The 16,715-nt window shown below is 49.8% G+C and overlaps 1 protein-coding gene across 5 annotated transcripts in view; it reads right to left on the reverse strand.

Annotated features, from left to right (window-relative positions):
- Window positions 1-231: 231 nt before the first annotated feature.
- Window positions 232-16,715, reverse strand: part of plekhg5b (pleckstrin homology domain containing, family G (with RhoGef domain) member 5b) — a gene marked incomplete at its 3' end in the record, with an annotated part of 51,775 nt that continues 35,291 nt past the window's right edge. For 2 of the 5 annotated variants that reach the window (XM_079740689.1, XM_079740692.1), the window contains 13 exons: window positions 10,025-10,219; window positions 8,526-8,699; window positions 7,168-7,263; window positions 6,365-6,565; window positions 5,800-5,910; window positions 5,402-5,551; window positions 4,970-5,107; window positions 4,729-4,848; window positions 4,500-4,632; window positions 3,873-3,988; window positions 3,359-3,507; window positions 2,034-3,131; window positions 232-1,900 (listed from right to left, as the gene is read on the reverse strand). In XM_079740689.1, the coding sequence (XP_079596815.1) occupies window positions 1,891-1,900; window positions 2,034-3,131; window positions 3,359-3,507; window positions 3,873-3,988; window positions 4,500-4,632; window positions 4,729-4,848; window positions 4,970-5,107; window positions 5,402-5,551; window positions 5,800-5,910; window positions 6,365-6,565; window positions 7,168-7,263; window positions 8,526-8,699; window positions 10,025-10,219 (2,691 nt within the window). Of the gene's footprint in view, window positions 1,901-2,029; window positions 3,132-3,358; window positions 3,508-3,872; window positions 3,989-4,499; window positions 4,633-4,728; window positions 4,849-4,969; window positions 5,108-5,401; window positions 5,552-5,799; window positions 5,911-6,364; window positions 6,566-7,167; window positions 7,264-8,525; window positions 8,700-10,024; window positions 10,220-16,715 lie in introns of those variants that run through there. The other 3 variants (XM_079740691.1, XM_079740693.1, XM_079740690.1) reach the window with 3 other exon arrangements.

Here is a 16,715-nt window from a genome sequence, read left to right on the forward strand (position 1 = left end):
CGTCTCACTCAACAGTTCAATTGCGTCCACACCAACCCAGTCTTCATATGACGTATTAATCCACGCTCTGCTGACACACGTGTTCTTTTGACATTTGTTTTGGCTGCATGAAAATGACCTGTGGGAACCCAAACCACAAGCTCCCACAAACCTGCTCCATTACAACGGATTAAAACATTCAAACAAGGATTACCACGTACATATTTTTAGCATTTTTGTTTTATTTTGTAAGACACTTAAAGAGACATTCCTGAAAGGGGCCACAAATCATTTTGGTTCATAGCAGTACATGATAGCCTGACGAGAAAACGAGACAACAATTATTAAGACTACACAGACAAAAACAAAAATCCTTATGGAAAACTATATCTATATAGATATAGATCTATATCTATATAAAGACATAGGAATAGATATAGATATTTATAGATAGCGCAGGCATAATAAATATTACAATATTTCAAATAGACAAACTAAAAGTAAACAAAGTTAACCTATTTGGTTGGGGAAACCTTTGGAAACAGGTTATAGAAGCTAAACATCAGTGTGTGAGAATGTTAATTCATCGGGGTGGACTAATCTGTCTGTTGTCCTATTCTTCCAGAGCAATAGAGTAGAAACCACCATTAAGCCTATGGAACCGCTTTTAACGTGTTCAGTCAATTCAACGGTTCATTTTCATCCCTGTGCTTAATACAAAACCAACTTGTCATTAGTTCATCATCAAACTCCAGTAACTAATTACCGGACCGATTTGCATCTTGTGGCCGTCTCATGACATAAACAGATAGTGTATCTGGTGGCTGTGACCGTTATTCTCTTGGGTTGGCTTCTACTGGCTATCAAGTCTGCCTCCAAATCATTTTGGGCATGCTAGCAAATAATTCACAGATGCAAAATACATTTGGTTCAGTCAGGAATAATGGACTGTATCTTTCACTCACTGATACAAACGCACATCCATGCATACATGCACGCACGCGCACACACGCTCATGCGTGCGCACACACGTTCATGCGTTCGCACACACACAAACGCGCGCGCACACACACACACACACACACACACACACACACACAGTCATACACAGTGGAGACACAAAACGGCAAACAATTTGATTGAAATTCATTGTGTCACTCTGAATATAATTTCACCCCTTAGTGATTCTTCTACCTAACAAAGATAATTGTGCAAGATTAATTTATTCTCTCTTTTCTCAAAGTGACCGAGGAGCAGTATAAATACTAAAGCGATTGGTGGGTGCCATTCGGTACTTTGGTACTTTTGGAACTGCGTGGCCCTTTCCCTGTGACTTGTGTGAAAGGTATGTGGACTGGGAGCTTTGGCTGACTATCCAGCCCGTGCCCCATGTAGCCCTACCCAGGCTGGGCTGGGCTTTGGAGCCGGATGAGGCAGAGAGACCATGGCTTCTTCTTCTCTCTCTCTCTCTCTCTCTCTCTTTCTCCCGCTCTCTCACTCATTCACGCGTCCCCTGTCCAACTCGCTCGATGGGGCCTGAAGCACCTTCATGTCTTGTACGCCACCCCCGGTCCCAGTTCAACATCAAGGATCCAGCCCCTTTAAATGCTACTTATCAAACAAAGTGCAAAGCAGTTAATGTCTCACTCTCCTCTCTCCCTCTGTGCCAATAGAGAAACTATAGGAAACCAATGCAACTGGAGAAAAAAAAGAGGGGGTTTGTTTTTGTCCCAAAGCAAAGTCAACGGTGAGGAGAGTCCCACGGCTTATCCACGGCCACACTGGAAGGGAGAGGGCAGCGAGAGAGAGTGCATTTTGTGCCAATAGGAATTTCAGTCCAGCCACATGAGACCCAAAAACAAGTGTTTGCTCCTTATTCATGGCCCGCGAGAGGCTGATCCGCCACAGTGGTTATACCTCCCTAGGAAAAATGAAAAATACACAAGGTTAGGTTGGTTCCGAGCGACACAACAAACGAGTGATTTAAAAAAAGAACTGGAGCAGAAGGCCTAAGGCACGAGAGAAGGAAGATAAACCAGGAAATGCAAACTCACGACGCAGTGAGGGTGGAATTCAGGACCAGGGTGGTGCGTATCCGGTACAGCTGCGCCACAGTCAACTTCTTGTGCTGCGGGCCCGGCGACTTCCTGCTCTTCACGGAGGTCTCTCCCACGGCGTCGACCGCCACCGCCAGCGACGGCGGTGTCGCCTCGTCGTCCGGCTGGACCGCCTGCGCCGCCGCCGCCGCCACCGCCGCCGCCGCCGCCCTCCGGGCGTCCGCTCGCTTCAGGGTGGCGTCCACCTTCTCGGCGGGGGGCCGTGCGTCGCCGGACGCCACGGGCTCGGACCGGAGCAGGAGCTCCATGCCGTTGTGGTGGCCCAGCTCCGTCAGGCTCTGGCTGTGCAACATCGACGGCAGGGGGCCGTCGCCGGCCGACGGGCCGCGTTCCGATGGGCTGCCGAGCGCGCCCCGGGGCGTGGCGGGCTCCTGGCCGCTGCCGCCGGCGTCGTGGCAGCGCTGCAGGAGGTTGTCCTCCGAGCGGGAGACGGTGAGCGCGGGGGGCCGCTGCAGGCAGCGGAGGCGGGGCAGGACGTGAGGCCGCCTCCGCGGTTTAGAGGCCTGGACCACGGAGAGCTGGGAGCCCAGCGAGGTCGACTCCTCCTCCTCCTCCTCCTCCTCCTCCCCCTCCTCCTCTTCCTCCTCCCCCTCATGCTGCGGCTCCTCCTCTACCTCTGTTTTAAACCGCTCCCCGTCCCCCTCCTCCCGCGGCCCCCGCCGCTCTCCACCCGGGACGTCCCGCCGCTCCCCCCCCTCGTCCTCCTCCGTGTCCTCGCCCTCGCTGTGGCCGGGCCGGGCCCCCAGCTCCTTCAAGAGGGACTCCGGGGAGAGGGTCCCGTAGGCGCTGTCCATGGAGCGGGAGCGGCACTGGGGGTCGGGCTCCGGCCCGTCGGCCCCCGGGCCCCGGTCCCGGTTGAGGTCCTGGGGGAGGCTGCCGTGGAACCGCTGGTGGCCCGCTAGCTCGGGGGCCTGCAGCGGCCTGCTGGGGCCGCCCAGGGCCGGGGTGGGGGTGGGGGGCTCGGCCAGCTCCTCGATGTCCATCACCGACAGGGTTTCCGTCGAGCCGTCCGATTGGCTGACAGAAGACGAGGGTCTGTGAGTTCAATAGACGGGCTTAACGGGCGTTCATGTGCAGTACAGGGCCGATCAGTAAATGTTAAAAAAGTAATTTAGGAGAAAATTAATTGTACCCAGACACCAACATTTGCATCAATATAATCCCAAAACAAATAGTAACCCATAGAGACGCAACTCAATAACATAAATGGGTCACGGCTGGGCGTGTGAGAGAGAGTGTGTGCGTGTGAGTGTGGGGGTTACCTGGTGCTCAGCTGTTCTGTGTGTCGGAGCGAGGGGGAGCTGGTGGGGGAGTTGCTGCTGGCGTCCTCCTCCTCCTCCGGCCCCGGAGCTACGGGGGGGCAGCTCTGCAGCCGCAGCAGCTCTGCAGCCCGGAGCTTCTGGAGCTGGTTCTACAAAGGGTCAACCGGGCCAGGACACATCAGTACACACACACACACACACACGCATGCCGTGAACCACACTCCCCTGGTAACTCTCGGTACTAGCGTAATGGACCCAGGGGGGCGTCATAGCAGCATTGTGTATTCTAACTTATAAAGAACACTATTATTATAGAGATCCTCAAAATTCAGAAAGAATATTAAAATGCAGATCGATGTCAATGGGTCCAAGTATTTGATCGTTTACTACTACAACAACACAATAAAACAATAACATTAATACAAATAAAATAACCAGTGTATTACCATATTGACGAATAGAATAAGATAAGATAATGGATACATAGACGCCAAATCACGATTTTTCCTTTTACCTGGACATTGCAGATGGCATCGACCCAACTTCGCCCCTGGGCGGCGCTGTTGGCTTGGAACGTGTAGGCGGCGACAGCGTTCTTGAACTCATTGAGGTAGATGAGGATGAACGAACCTGCAGGAATAGATGAATGAAACATGAGTCGACGCTGTTGACAGGAGGAGGAAATGACACCATTGGATATATTTATAGGACCCTGCATGTAGACTCATTTCCCTGTTGGTCCAAAGTGGCTTTCTTTCCTGATTCCCAGGTCAAAAGGGAATATGTGTAAAAGGTGGGGAGTAGGTTTACAGAGTGCGTTAAAGCCGCAAAAACACTGAACCGAGTCCATGTCGAGTTCTTTACCTGACATTAGTTTTTTACACTTATTGTTATTTATCAGTGAAAGTCTGAAATAAATTAAAGGCGTAAAAGATGCCAGACAATAAGATTAAAAAAAGGCAGAAGTACGGTGAAGGATTATTGAACAAATAATAGAAATGTAAGCAAATAAAAGACTTTCGCCAAACTTTAGTTTAAGTAGTGTGATCTGACGGGGTCTAAAAGGCTCTTTTGTGTTTGGAAACTTGTATTTGTGTGTGTGTGAGGGCGTGCGCGTGTGTAATGCAGCAGAGGGCCTCACCGGGGTCTTTGAGCTCTTTGCAGACCACGTTGTGCACGAGGAGTGGCTGGCGGATGACCTTCACCTTCTCCACCCGCTTCACGCTCTTGGTGATGAGCAGCAGGTCGGTGAACAGGAAGCAGTACACCTCCATCTGCAGAACGGGACAAAGGCACCACCTTAGAACCCCCGAATTCAAACCCGCTCTCTTAACGCAGCTCTACAAAAACACAGGAGGTATTGTTCCTACCCGGCTGTCTTTCCCCTCCTTCATTCTCAGCGCGCCCTCGAGGTGGAGCTGCCGCGTCTCGTCTGGCGTTGTACCCCTCATGGGCGCCATCAGGTCGAAGTGGTTGAAGTCTTTCAGGACCTATGAGAGGAATTTCAGTCCAATGTTCCAAAAAAAAACAAACTGCAAACGAATCCTTTCCAACTTAATGCACTTGAGAGAGGAGAGGGCGATGGGAGTGGATCACAGAACAGGTCCTGACCTTCTCCACCTCCTCGCTGCTGCCCTCCACGGCCTCGTAGGACTCGATGCGGGCCGACATGGTGGCCAGCTTCTGCTTGTCCTGCCGCTGGCGCATCTGGGAGTCCACGCTGTTGATGAAGCACTCCACCGAGACCACCTATCAAGAGGAAACACAACAGTGCACCTTAGCTCAGGTTACGCTCGCAAGAGCCTCGGTTCAAAACGACTTCATCTCAGACGCAGGGCATGCCGGTGGCAGGTAGGGGGGGGGGGGGGCACCTTGCTCTTGGATGCCCACGCAAGGTAAGCTCTGGTTCCCAGTAGCTGTGGGCTGGACGTCACACATCCTAACCACTAGTGGATCCCGCCCCGATGCAGTGTTATTCTGTTCAACCAGTGACATGGGAATACCCCCCCCCCCAATGGACCCTGGGTAGGGGGTGCAGCTCACCATGCTGCTGACCAGGTCGCGGGCGGCCGGGTCGTCCGTCTTCTTCAGGATGCTCTTCAGCAGCAGGGGGTACTTGGTCAGCCTCTGATGAGGCTTGGCCAGCATGTCCGCCAGCTTCAGCCTGTTACATTGCTTCTTGGTCTCTGCCCACTGAAGAGAGGACAGACGCACACAGTCAAGATGGACACAGAGACAGAGTGAACACAATCTGCAGTCAAAAACCCCAGACAGAGAGACCGACAGACACTTCCTTCGCTCTTTCTGATCTGGCTTATGCGTGTGCCAATTTGAGCTAATTAGCAATGACCAGTGTTTGACGCCAAGTGAGTGGCCCTATTCAATGTAAAGGGGGGAGTAGAGAGAGAGCGAGAGAGTGAGTGTGAGCGTGAGGGACTGACCGTGACGTAGGTCCTGAAGAGCTCGTTATCTCGGTGCTGCGTGCGCATGTACTCCATGCTGGCCTCCTCCTCCATGCAGTAGCGGATGTAGGGCTGGAACCTTGAGCCAAACTGGACACAAGAAACGCCAGGCGATAAATACTGTTGTTGGTGTTAGTGTTACTGTTGTGAGGGTTAGGGTTCTTTACTGATAATAATGCTCTTGTGAGGGTTAGGGTTCTTTACTGAAAATAATAGCGTTGCCTCTGATGATTTCAACATGACAGAAGAGAGATGATGAGATGACGATGACGGAGTTCATCAGATGAGGATGACGACGAGTCACCAGCAATACAATGCCGCGAGACTGGGATTTGTTTTGATTCATTTGGCATCGCGAAATATGATCATTTACATCATATCCAGTATTCAATCGATGTGCAGCTCTGCATTGTAGGGTTGATCAGCCAATGTGTGTCAAACAAGTCTCCTCCCTCCTCCATCTCCGGGACGACGAACAACCCACGTGTCCGTGTACACAATCGCCGGACGGCGGTAACAATGTCGGGGCCCCGGCTCCACTCACCGTGGTGAAGCCGTGGTGGAGGGCCGCGGGGTCCAGCAGGGCCCGGGCCTGCCGCGCCTGCTCCAGGGCGGGCAGCATCACCTGGCCCCACAGGGCCGTGTGCAGGCGCACCAGGTCCTGGATGTTGCTGAACATCTTGGTGGGGTCCACCTCCGTCAGCAGGCCGCTCTCCTGCAGGTTGAGGAGGCCGCTCAGGAACAGCTGCCCGGGGCGAGAGACAGAGCGAGAGAGAGAGAGAGAGAGAGAGAGAGAGAGAGAGAGAGAGAGAGAGAGAGACAGAGACAGAGACACAGAGAGAGACACAGAGACACAGAGAGAGACACAGAGACACAGAGAGAGAGAGAGAGAGAGAGAGAGAGAGAGAGAGAAGATCAACATGAATAATAAGTGCATAACAAAAACAAAGATCACCATGTCCCAAGAACAGATCCAACCAGAAGTCAATAGGATCTGGACGGTTCACTAAGGTTTGGACCTTTCATTAGTGTCTCGACAATTCAGCATGGCTGAAGTGCATGAAGGGTATGATCTCATTCTTCCCGACCGTCACACAGACACAATCCTGCCAGGAATCCCAGGTCACCGAAAGTTATCGAACGCTGGAAAAATCGAACCTTTCCATTTGAGACCTTGCCTACTGGGAGGGGGGTGGGGGGGAGTCAAGGCCAGGTTAGTCAGTTAACGAGGTAGTGCGGCGTGACTCAAAAAATCATGCATCAACATGTGACCTGCCTCTACGTCTGGCCTTCTACAGTTTTCTCTGGAGTGCGTGCAGACGCTGTCCTCGCTGAACCCTGACTTACATCGGTGATGACTCTGAGCTTCTTGATGTACGTGGCCTCGGTCTGAAGCAGCTCCCAGATCGCCTCCTGCTGGTGGAACTGTCGCCTTGTCAGCACCTGCAGCCACACACACACACGCACAATAAGTTACACATGTGCATCGCATCATAAAACCAGACAGTGAGGTATGTGCCTTATCAGAGTGGGCTATATATCACATACTGTGTGGTTTACAGGCAGGAGTTGTGAACACATTGTGGCCCATTATTAGCACAAGCTGATAAACACACTCAATAGCAGGACAATGGCCACTCAGGATCAAACTAATCAGAGGGACAGCTTGTAGGACACCCATGATCCTCAATACCATAGTACAGCAACTCTTACACACACACACACACACACACACACACACACACACCAGAGAATTGACATAGATTCCGCCACTGACATGAGCTAGCACAGACACACACACACACACACACACACACACACACACACACACACACACACACACACACACACACACACACACACACACACACACACACACACACACACACACAAAAAACAGGGTGTCTTTGTTCCAGAGCAGACGATTCACAGACAGTTTATCACAGGGTAAATCGATAACAGCTGCCATAAACCGTCCATCAGCCTGAGCACCTGGACTCTTGAGTCACACTGGATTTGCCATAAACAATCAAAAGACCAGGCAGGTCAAACGGGAGTCAAGGTTTAATTTAAGAGAGAGTCAAGGTTTAATTTAAGAGTAAGTCGAAACTACGTATTATGATGACATCCATACTTCTGAGCTAGTACTTCCCTTCAGAGGGGGCTCAGTACACTTCAGCATGAGAGACTGGACCCATTCATCGACATGGTGTGTGTGAGTGTGCGCGTGCGTGTGTGTAGGTGTGTGGAGGTGAGTGAGTGAGTCAGAGAGAGAGAGTGAGTGAGAGTGTGAGAGAGTGAATGAGTGTGAGAATGTGAGAGAGTGTGTGTTTGTGTGAGAGTGTGAATGAATGTGAGAGAGTGAGTGTGTGTGAGAGTGCGAGTGAGTGTGAGAGTGTCAGTGTGTGTGAGAGTGTCAGTGAGTGTGAGAGTGTCAGTGAGTGTGAGAGTGCGAGTGTGTGTGAGAGTGTCAGTGAGTGTGAGAGTGCGAGTGTGTGTGAGAGTGTCAGTGAGTGTGAGAGTGCGAGTGTGTGTGAGAGTGCGAGTGTGTGTGATAGTGCGAGTGTGTGTGATAGTGCGAGTGTGTGTGAGAGTGCGAGTGTGTGTGAGAGCGCGAGTGTGTGTGATAGCGCGAGTGTGTGTGAGAGTGCGAGTGAGTGTGAGAGTGCGAGTGTGTGTGAGAGCGCGAGTGTGTGTGGGTCTACCTCGGGGCTGTCCAGCAGGGTCTGCCAGCTGTCCTCCAGGGCCAGGTTGGTCTCCTCGTCTGCCCCCTCCCCCCAGGCGTCCTGGTGGAAGGCAAGCTGCTGCGGCACCTTGGGCAGGCCGAACAGCATGTAGGAGTGTAGCTTGTTCTGGAGCTGCTCCCCGCGGTCAAGCTCCTACCGTGGGGGGGAGAGGGAGGGAGAGAAGGAGAGGACAAAGGAGAGGAATAGAGAAAGAAGGAGGGAAGGGAAAGAAGAAAGGAGAGCCAGAAGGATAACAAAAATAAATGGAAAAGGAGATCAAAAATGAATTAAAGAAAGCAATTGAGGGAGAAAGTGTGAGAAAGAAACAAGGGAAGAAGGACAAAAGAAAAATATAGAAATATTAGTCGATTACCGCGCTATATGGCCAACGTTCAACTCAACAGAAGTTCAGCGTTCAGCTGAATTAGAGCCAATTAAAAACCCAACAGCATGACAGCAAGAAGAAGACACCACTATTCTTACAGTGGGAGGGACACCATTGTTCCTATTCAAACTGTAGGGGAGGACACGCGCGTTAGCATATCCCCTCTGCTCGCGGGCGCCAGCCCCTGAGTACACTCCACCTCTCCGTGGCCTGCTGTCGGCCCACTCTTATGTAGTTATGAAAATGAGCTCTGTGGGTTGAGACCTCAGAACAATGGAGGGCACCGCTCGGGTTGTCAGGGGTGATGCCTGAGCACCACGACAGATCTGGATCATCGCCCGGGATTAAACCGAAAACGGTGATGTCATCTTGTGCCGAGTGTTTAAAGACGAGGTTGTCTTTCTTTAAAAGGCCCTTGTGTGATTGGAGCAGGGCCGGGGTTTCGTTATGGCGGGGAGTTAGGGGGAAGGGGTTAGAGGTGCTGGGCAGAGTGAGGGGAGATGAACCGCTCCCTGACAGGTGACTGACAGATACGCTCAGAGTCAAACATCTGCTACTGTGCAGGATGTGACCTCAGGCCTTGCAAAGACAATAGGGTGTGTGTGGGCGTGCGTGTGTTCCTGTGTCGCCGGCCCTTTGTTTGTGTGTGTTTGTGTGTGTGTGTTGCTATTTTGTGTGTGTTTTTTCGTTTTAATTGTAGTTAGTTTTTTCTGCATTAACTGACTATCAACAGACTACAGGGACTAGATCAATTGAACATCAATCACCTTCTGTATAGACTTAAAAAAGAATCCTAATACAGGACAGAAATGTGGAGTTTGTAGGTCAGAGTGTGCAGGGGAAGCCTCCCCCCACACACTTCAACCGCTGCCTGCCTCTAATGGACAGTTGGTTGGTTTGTATGGGCATTACACCACCAACACCACCACCGCCTACTACAATGTTCTCAATACTTCAGAACACAATCAATACCCTGCCATAACACACACATGCCTTGAGGCGGACACTTTCATTAAACTCTTACAGTACCGAGCATGGGGCATGGGAATTGAACCCCCTGCCCCATGTCGAGGGGCGTGTTCTTGGTCCGTACCTTGCCGAAGGCGGCGGCCCCGGCGGTGGAGCTGAAGAAGCCGCTGAAACGGCTTGCAGCGCGGTTCTTCCAGTTGTCGGGCCCTGCCCCCACGCCGGGCAGCGGCGTGCCCATCTGGCTCAGGGAGTCCGGAGACGGGATGTTGGAGTCTCCCAGGAACTCGGTGATGTTCTTCCTCCGTCGGGCCTGATGACCCTGCATGGCACGGGGGGGGAGGATACGTTAACGCGTGTCACAAACAAAGACATGGAGAAAGGAAAGCGAAAGAGGACAGTGAGGTGGTAATGCGACCGGGGGTCCGCGCGATGACGTCAAGCGCCTTCCAGAGACGATGAGGGAAGTGTGCACAGACGGAATCAACAGGAAACCGGCTTTGGGAAGAGGGGCGGATTCTACAAGGAGGTGACATCAGCAGGACCGTTAAAGGCTCTGAACGGACCGTCTTTCCACTGCAGGAAGGAAAGAAGGAATGCCTTCTTCCTGTCTTAGGGAATACCCGTAACATCACAACAAGAAACTGCCCAGAGAGCAAGAGAGAGCGAGAGCGAGAGAGAGAGCAAGAGAGTGAGCGGGCGAGAGTGAGAGAGAGAGATAGAGAGCAAGTGAGAGAAAGAGCGAGAGAGAGAGGCAGACAGAGAGACAGACAGAGAGAGAGACACAGAGACACAGACGTAGGGTTGGGCCCAAGGAGGGCCAGGGGTCTGAGCATTGTGTGGTCACCTCCATTGTTCCCCTGTCAGTACGGCATCACACACCCTCCCCTACACACACACTCTTACTTTAGGAGCGGTGGCAAAGCAAACAAGCGGGTGGCGTGGCGGTATCTGAGGAAGCAGTTGTTGTGGTTTGACGACGTGGTGCGTGGCAGTGCTGAAGAATGCTCTGCTCAGCAGACACGGGGCAACCTACCCTTCAGAACCCTACAAGTCTACAATTAAGATTCAAAGTGCCCTCCCCGATGCAATCTGTGTAAGATGTTATTGGGAACACGGCCGTGTAGCGGATACACACATCTGATGCAACCGCCAAGTGTGGCTCTTTTGTTTGGTTTGAAGAAGGCATTACGTGGGCTGCATGTTGCAGACTCATTAGAGTTGTACATGATGAGCTTCGACTATGATGGGAGCTATTAACTGAAGTAGCTCAAAGTTACCATTCGTCGTGATACCTTCAATTACAACAACTATTTTGTTTTTAAAAAGGAGGGGACTGGTAATGAAGACTCGCGTGAAGAGATGTTCCCCCCCAAGTCATTCATTCATCAACATCAAGTGTTTGGAGTTCCATATTTAGATGCCTTGGTCAGCAGAAATTAAATCAGGGATTTTTCTGGGGAAATCCGACAGGTGCTAGGAAACACTCAGACTCTGCTTGGCTTCCCAGTGGAGCTGGTGCGGCTGATAACTCAACACTGGAAAGGGAAGTAGAGGAATTACTGTTGACCAATGGCACATTCACGGCCATGCTCATGTATTTTCCCTGCTCTATACGGTACCGTGGCCACTGGTTTTCCATCATGTATTTACCAAACCTGCTTCCAGGATTGCCCCTTGAGGATAAATACAGTTTTTATGCAGAGTATTGCGGTATGGCTTCTAGCAGTTTAAGCAAAATCTAAGAAATAAAAAAAAGAAAAAATTGCATTTCAAATATAAACTTGTGTGCAAAATTGAGAACACAACAAAGATGACTAAAGATGACTGATAAAAAGATAGATAAAAATCTTGCACAAATATTATACAATGAAAAGGAAAAAGGCGTCCTGGTCATTCCTTAACTTAATTAGAGCAACAGAGAATAGAGCAACAGATCAGCCATCATGCTACTCACCAATGAAGCTAGACGCATCTCAAACACCATCCTAATCCCTCAAGCAGACTCAGAGAGTACAGCCCGTGAGGCATCCAGCCGCCGGCCCCTCTCAGAACCGGCCCGCACCGGCTTCAATACTGCCGGGGTCACGGTGTGGACACCAACGCACAGCCAGGGAGGGGAGTTGTAACCGCAAAAACAGCCAGAGCCTAGACGTCCATTCAGAAGGGTCTCCTAACACCGAGCTTTGGATAGTGTCCCACTGACTGGCGTGCTCGGCTGGGTTTCTGTCGATGCTCTCGATCCTGGGTTTTCTCTTGCTTTCTTTTTTTTAAGGACACGACGGCCATGGATTACGTCCTCCCAGTTCAAACAGCCTGCATTGCACACCGACACTGGCTCAATGTCATAGCAACCTGGAGGAGCCAGGCCTTATTGTGTTGGGACAGGAAAACGGAGGTGGGGTCACACTTAGTAGTAGGGAGGAAGAGAGGGGGAAGAAAAAAGAAAAGCGCGGCCAATTTCCATAAACGGAGGCGGAGTTGTAGAGCGACAGCTTGGGGGGGGGGGGGGCTTGGGGGCACACATCCTGGTACTGTGGAGATCCCCTTGCTATTTCCTATTCTCTTGTCTGTCGCCCAGCTTATGATTTCTTACCAAAGCACTGCCCCCCCTGCCATCCCCCCTTGCTCATTGCAACTATTGCCCAATTGCAGAACAGACACCAGCTAGCTGTGGTGGCAATGGGGTAAGGTGGGATTATGGAGTCTTCTACAGTAAACAAAACCAAAAGCAATGGGAGGAAACCATGAACATTTTCAGAAGTCCCCAAGGCATCGTTGTTCTTCTGAAGCCAATAAGCCCAAGGAGGAAGGCCTTGTTGTGACCGTCAACAGTTGTCCAAGTAGTACTTTCAAGTAGAGGAATTTTTAGACAAAAAAAAAACCTTTGGACTTTTCTTTGAAATAAAAGTTGAATTCATCAGGGATGAGCCTTATGGTGCCTTCATGGAAATCCATGTTCAAGCTTTAAAAGTGTATCTCACGTTAATTACTGCAACAAAACACATCCTCAAAAGCAGGTGGACGTGTGTCCTGATCAGAAACAACTGTAAAATACATTTGTGGCATTCCTTTAGCACACGTTTGTTCAGGAAGCGTTGTTGTTTTTCCGCCCACCCTGTTCATGGTAGCTGCTAGTGTCGAGCCGTAAATGATCCTATAGAGTCAACAGAACACGCTGTAGCCGTTTACCGCGTTTCCCCAAGTCCCTGCCTATGTAAACACCTCCGCCCGGGCAAGTGTTGGCGGGACCCCCGCCACGTCACGGAGTTGACAGCTCTGGGAACCGAAAGGCCTGCTGTGGACCTGGAGGTGGTGGGGGGCGGCAGGTGGAGGGGGCAGGTTAATGATATCAAGTCTTGGGGCTTTATCTTATCGTTAGCGTTTGTGGCGTTAACATTAGCGGAGGATGAGGAAGCGGGGGGCAACATTGTTTTAAGGTACCCTTCCCCCCGCAGCCAGAAAGAGATCGCATTGAAAATAAATAACGTGGTTTCACAGTTAAGGTAGTCAACCCCCCCCCCCGCTCCTGCCTTTGTTTACGCCGGCCGCCAGATAAGGAGCCCTTGATCAGGCTGGCTGATTAATGACAGGTAAAGGCTGTGACACAAACCCTTCCTAAGACCCGTCACATTGGGGCTTCAGCAGCAGGGAAGGGGAACCGTGCAGATGGTCGACACAGTGGACCATTTGGACAACCGACAGTCTTCCAATAATCCAGAGTTTAGGCGATAATAATAAAACTGTGTCGCAGAAACACACGTTTAACCACATGAACCTGAAGCAGGAGCAAGACATGGGAACTATCGAAACAATGATCCCAATGCTCGAAACAATGTTTTAAAATCACTTTTAGAGCGTCAAACGATCTTGGAGGTCCTTAGACCCATACACAACCCCCATACACTGTTAGAATTAGAGTAGCTCTCGCATGCAAACACACACACACACATAAAGATGCAGTCAGTCAGTCAGTGGCAAGCGCCCACACAACGTCATGCACAAACACACACGCCTGTTTGTGTGGTCAAACACAATCACACACAAATACATACACACCCAACCATGTATCCTGGTGGATTAAATACAACAGGACGGTATGAATGGACAATGAAGAATAGAAGTACTCAAATGCTCAGTGACAGCGACATTTGACCAACGATCTGTTGTTCTTTTTGCTCTATACGATGTTGCGGAAATGATTTGTGTACCATCATATTGAGCTTACATAGCCTACCTCCATACAAGTCACATCAATGCGTTAGAATAATGAGTTTATCATTATTGATGCAAACTATAATAACTGGTAATGCTTTCTAGCACGGGGGGGGGGGGGGTGGGGGGCAGCACCATCTGTCAAACGTGTACTATACAGAGGTGTCATAGACTACAACATAGAAATTTACGTAGTTTTGCAAAAGCATAAAAATTCGAAAGGTATGACAAATTCACATGTTTCAACCTGAAGGAACCGATTCTCGGAAAAGAGCCGCCCATCACTGACAGGCAAGCGCCGTCAAACAGGTCAAACTGTGCCTTTACCATCACAAGGGAGGGAGTTGACCCTAGCATGTCAGCCTCTCACATTCCCCAGGACAGGACAGACCCCAGAAACAGACCGTACAGTTCAGCCCATCTCACCTGACATTGCGGTGGTGCCGAGGACTCTGGGATGGCAGAGTCCAGGGGCATGAGGTCCCAGCTGTAGCCGGACGTCAGGCGACCGAAACGCACCATATTGTTCCTCAGCTCAAAGCTAACCAGCTAACCAGTCAACCTGCAGGACCTGACCCGCTCAGATGTTCAGTGGACGGAAATATCCCTGGTAAATCCAACGGTCAAAGGAGCTCCATTTGCTGGGTTGACTAAAGTGCACTGTTGGCCTAGTACGGAGTCTGCCTATCTTGACTTGCCACTCAAACACACACACCTTAACAGAGTCCTGAGCAGCCAGCTTGGCTCCTCCCACCCTTTAAAGAACAGTGCTCACCCCCCCCCCCACACACACACTTTCATTACAAAACTTAACAGATACACATTGATCACAATGTGCAGGTTTCACGTTGATATTCATGAATGCAAGTTGCATCAGGAATACATACAGTCCATGCATATACCTAGATACTTAGATGACGCCATCTTTAATGATACTAGTTACGTAGATACACATGGTATGTACCATTCATATTAGTCATTTTGTATGCATGACAAATGCATAGCCTAATCACATCTAGCTATATTACATCATACCTAAATGAGCAGATACTCTCGTACAAAGAGATATAACCAAAAAGGTCAATAAATTCTACTTGTCAAAATAGCTTCATTAGGATTCACAATGAGTAATTAAACACTTAATAACCTCATCAAACTATTGCATGAGAGTTCAATGATCCGTTTACTTCAACGGCATTATGTTGTTTTTAACTTAATCTCTGATAAAGACGTTAATGTTCAATCAACTGATAGTTGTCGCTCTGTTAAAATCAAAGAAAGAGGGAGATTTTGGGGCTTATCACCTACACAGAGAACATCCTCCCACCTCCCTACTCCCCCATATGCAGCCATGAGCCCCCCACCCTCCAGTTAAACCATTATACTGCAGAGCAACTGCATGTTAATTTACAACTTCCCACTTTATAAGTCTAACATAGAGGCCAGATAGCCGCCCTGTTTTATAGTCACACGCACACAATCTTCACTGTGTGGGCAGTTAGGACGCAGTGTGTAGCGGGCAAAACAGAAGAATGGTATAATTGCCGTTCCAACTTGCTAAACATCTGCCTCACACCTTTAAGACAAAGCACCGAGAAGGACTTTCTGTGAGCAGAAGTACAGAAAGAGAAGTGGTTGAACAAGCGAGAACATTACAGTAAGCTACGACTGAACAACGGTTGGGGGGAACTATGTGTGTAAACACACACATGCATGTATTGATGAATACACCTCTATTTAGTATTTAGGGTTATGTTTATTCTGAGAGCCAGAGGGGCCAGACGGGTCTTTTTCCAAATAGTGAACTCCTCAAACAAAAGAGCTTCACACTTCTTCTGTAGCCACCCCAACACTACGTTCATTTACACTGAAAACATCTACTCACAACCAAACACCAGGTGCTCTTTCAACTCAGAGGCTCTGTCTTTACTCTGGTTAACCCCTACAATCTCATTGGCTCCATCTGTACTCTGGTTAACCCTCATAACCCTAACCCTGCCACCCCCGGCTCATCTCAGAGGTCCTGTGTATTGTCTGGTTTACTCCATCCTAGAGGTCCTGTGTATTGTCTGGTTAACTCTTCCTCAGAGGTCCTGTGTATTGTCTGGTTAACTCTTCCTCAGAGGTCCTGTGTATTATCGAAAGCGACATCTTAGGAAACGATCACTATAAGGCCATTATATTACAGCTGTGATATTGCTTGCCAGGCCTCCACAACTTAAGGAGGAATGGTTAAAGAACATTAGGAACATTTGTACAATAATGATCAATGCTAATCCAATGGAAAAATAAACAATCGAGTTCAGGATCGTTTGCATCGATTGGTTCTGATAAAACCACTGGTACCATTGATTATCCACCTGCTGCTTTGTGCAAACTTTTTACGATAGCGTTTGAGATTTGAACGATTGTAAACACGGTTTCTACAACAGAGTGGCAATGCAAGTCGGTTGCTAGGCTGTTATATTCCCATGCCAACGATGTATGAATATTATAGTGTGATTAGACGGCAAAGGTCGATTCAGATCCTTACTGGAAATCACACGGCCTCAGTGTATCTAGCTTTTTGACTGGCTGTAAAACTTGTTTTACTGCTGAGAGCT

The sequence above is a fragment of the Pollachius pollachius genome, assembly GCF_949987615.1.
Source record: "Pollachius pollachius genome assembly, chromosome: 8".
Lineage (NCBI taxonomy): Eukaryota > Metazoa > Chordata > Actinopteri > Gadiformes > Gadidae > Pollachius > Pollachius pollachius.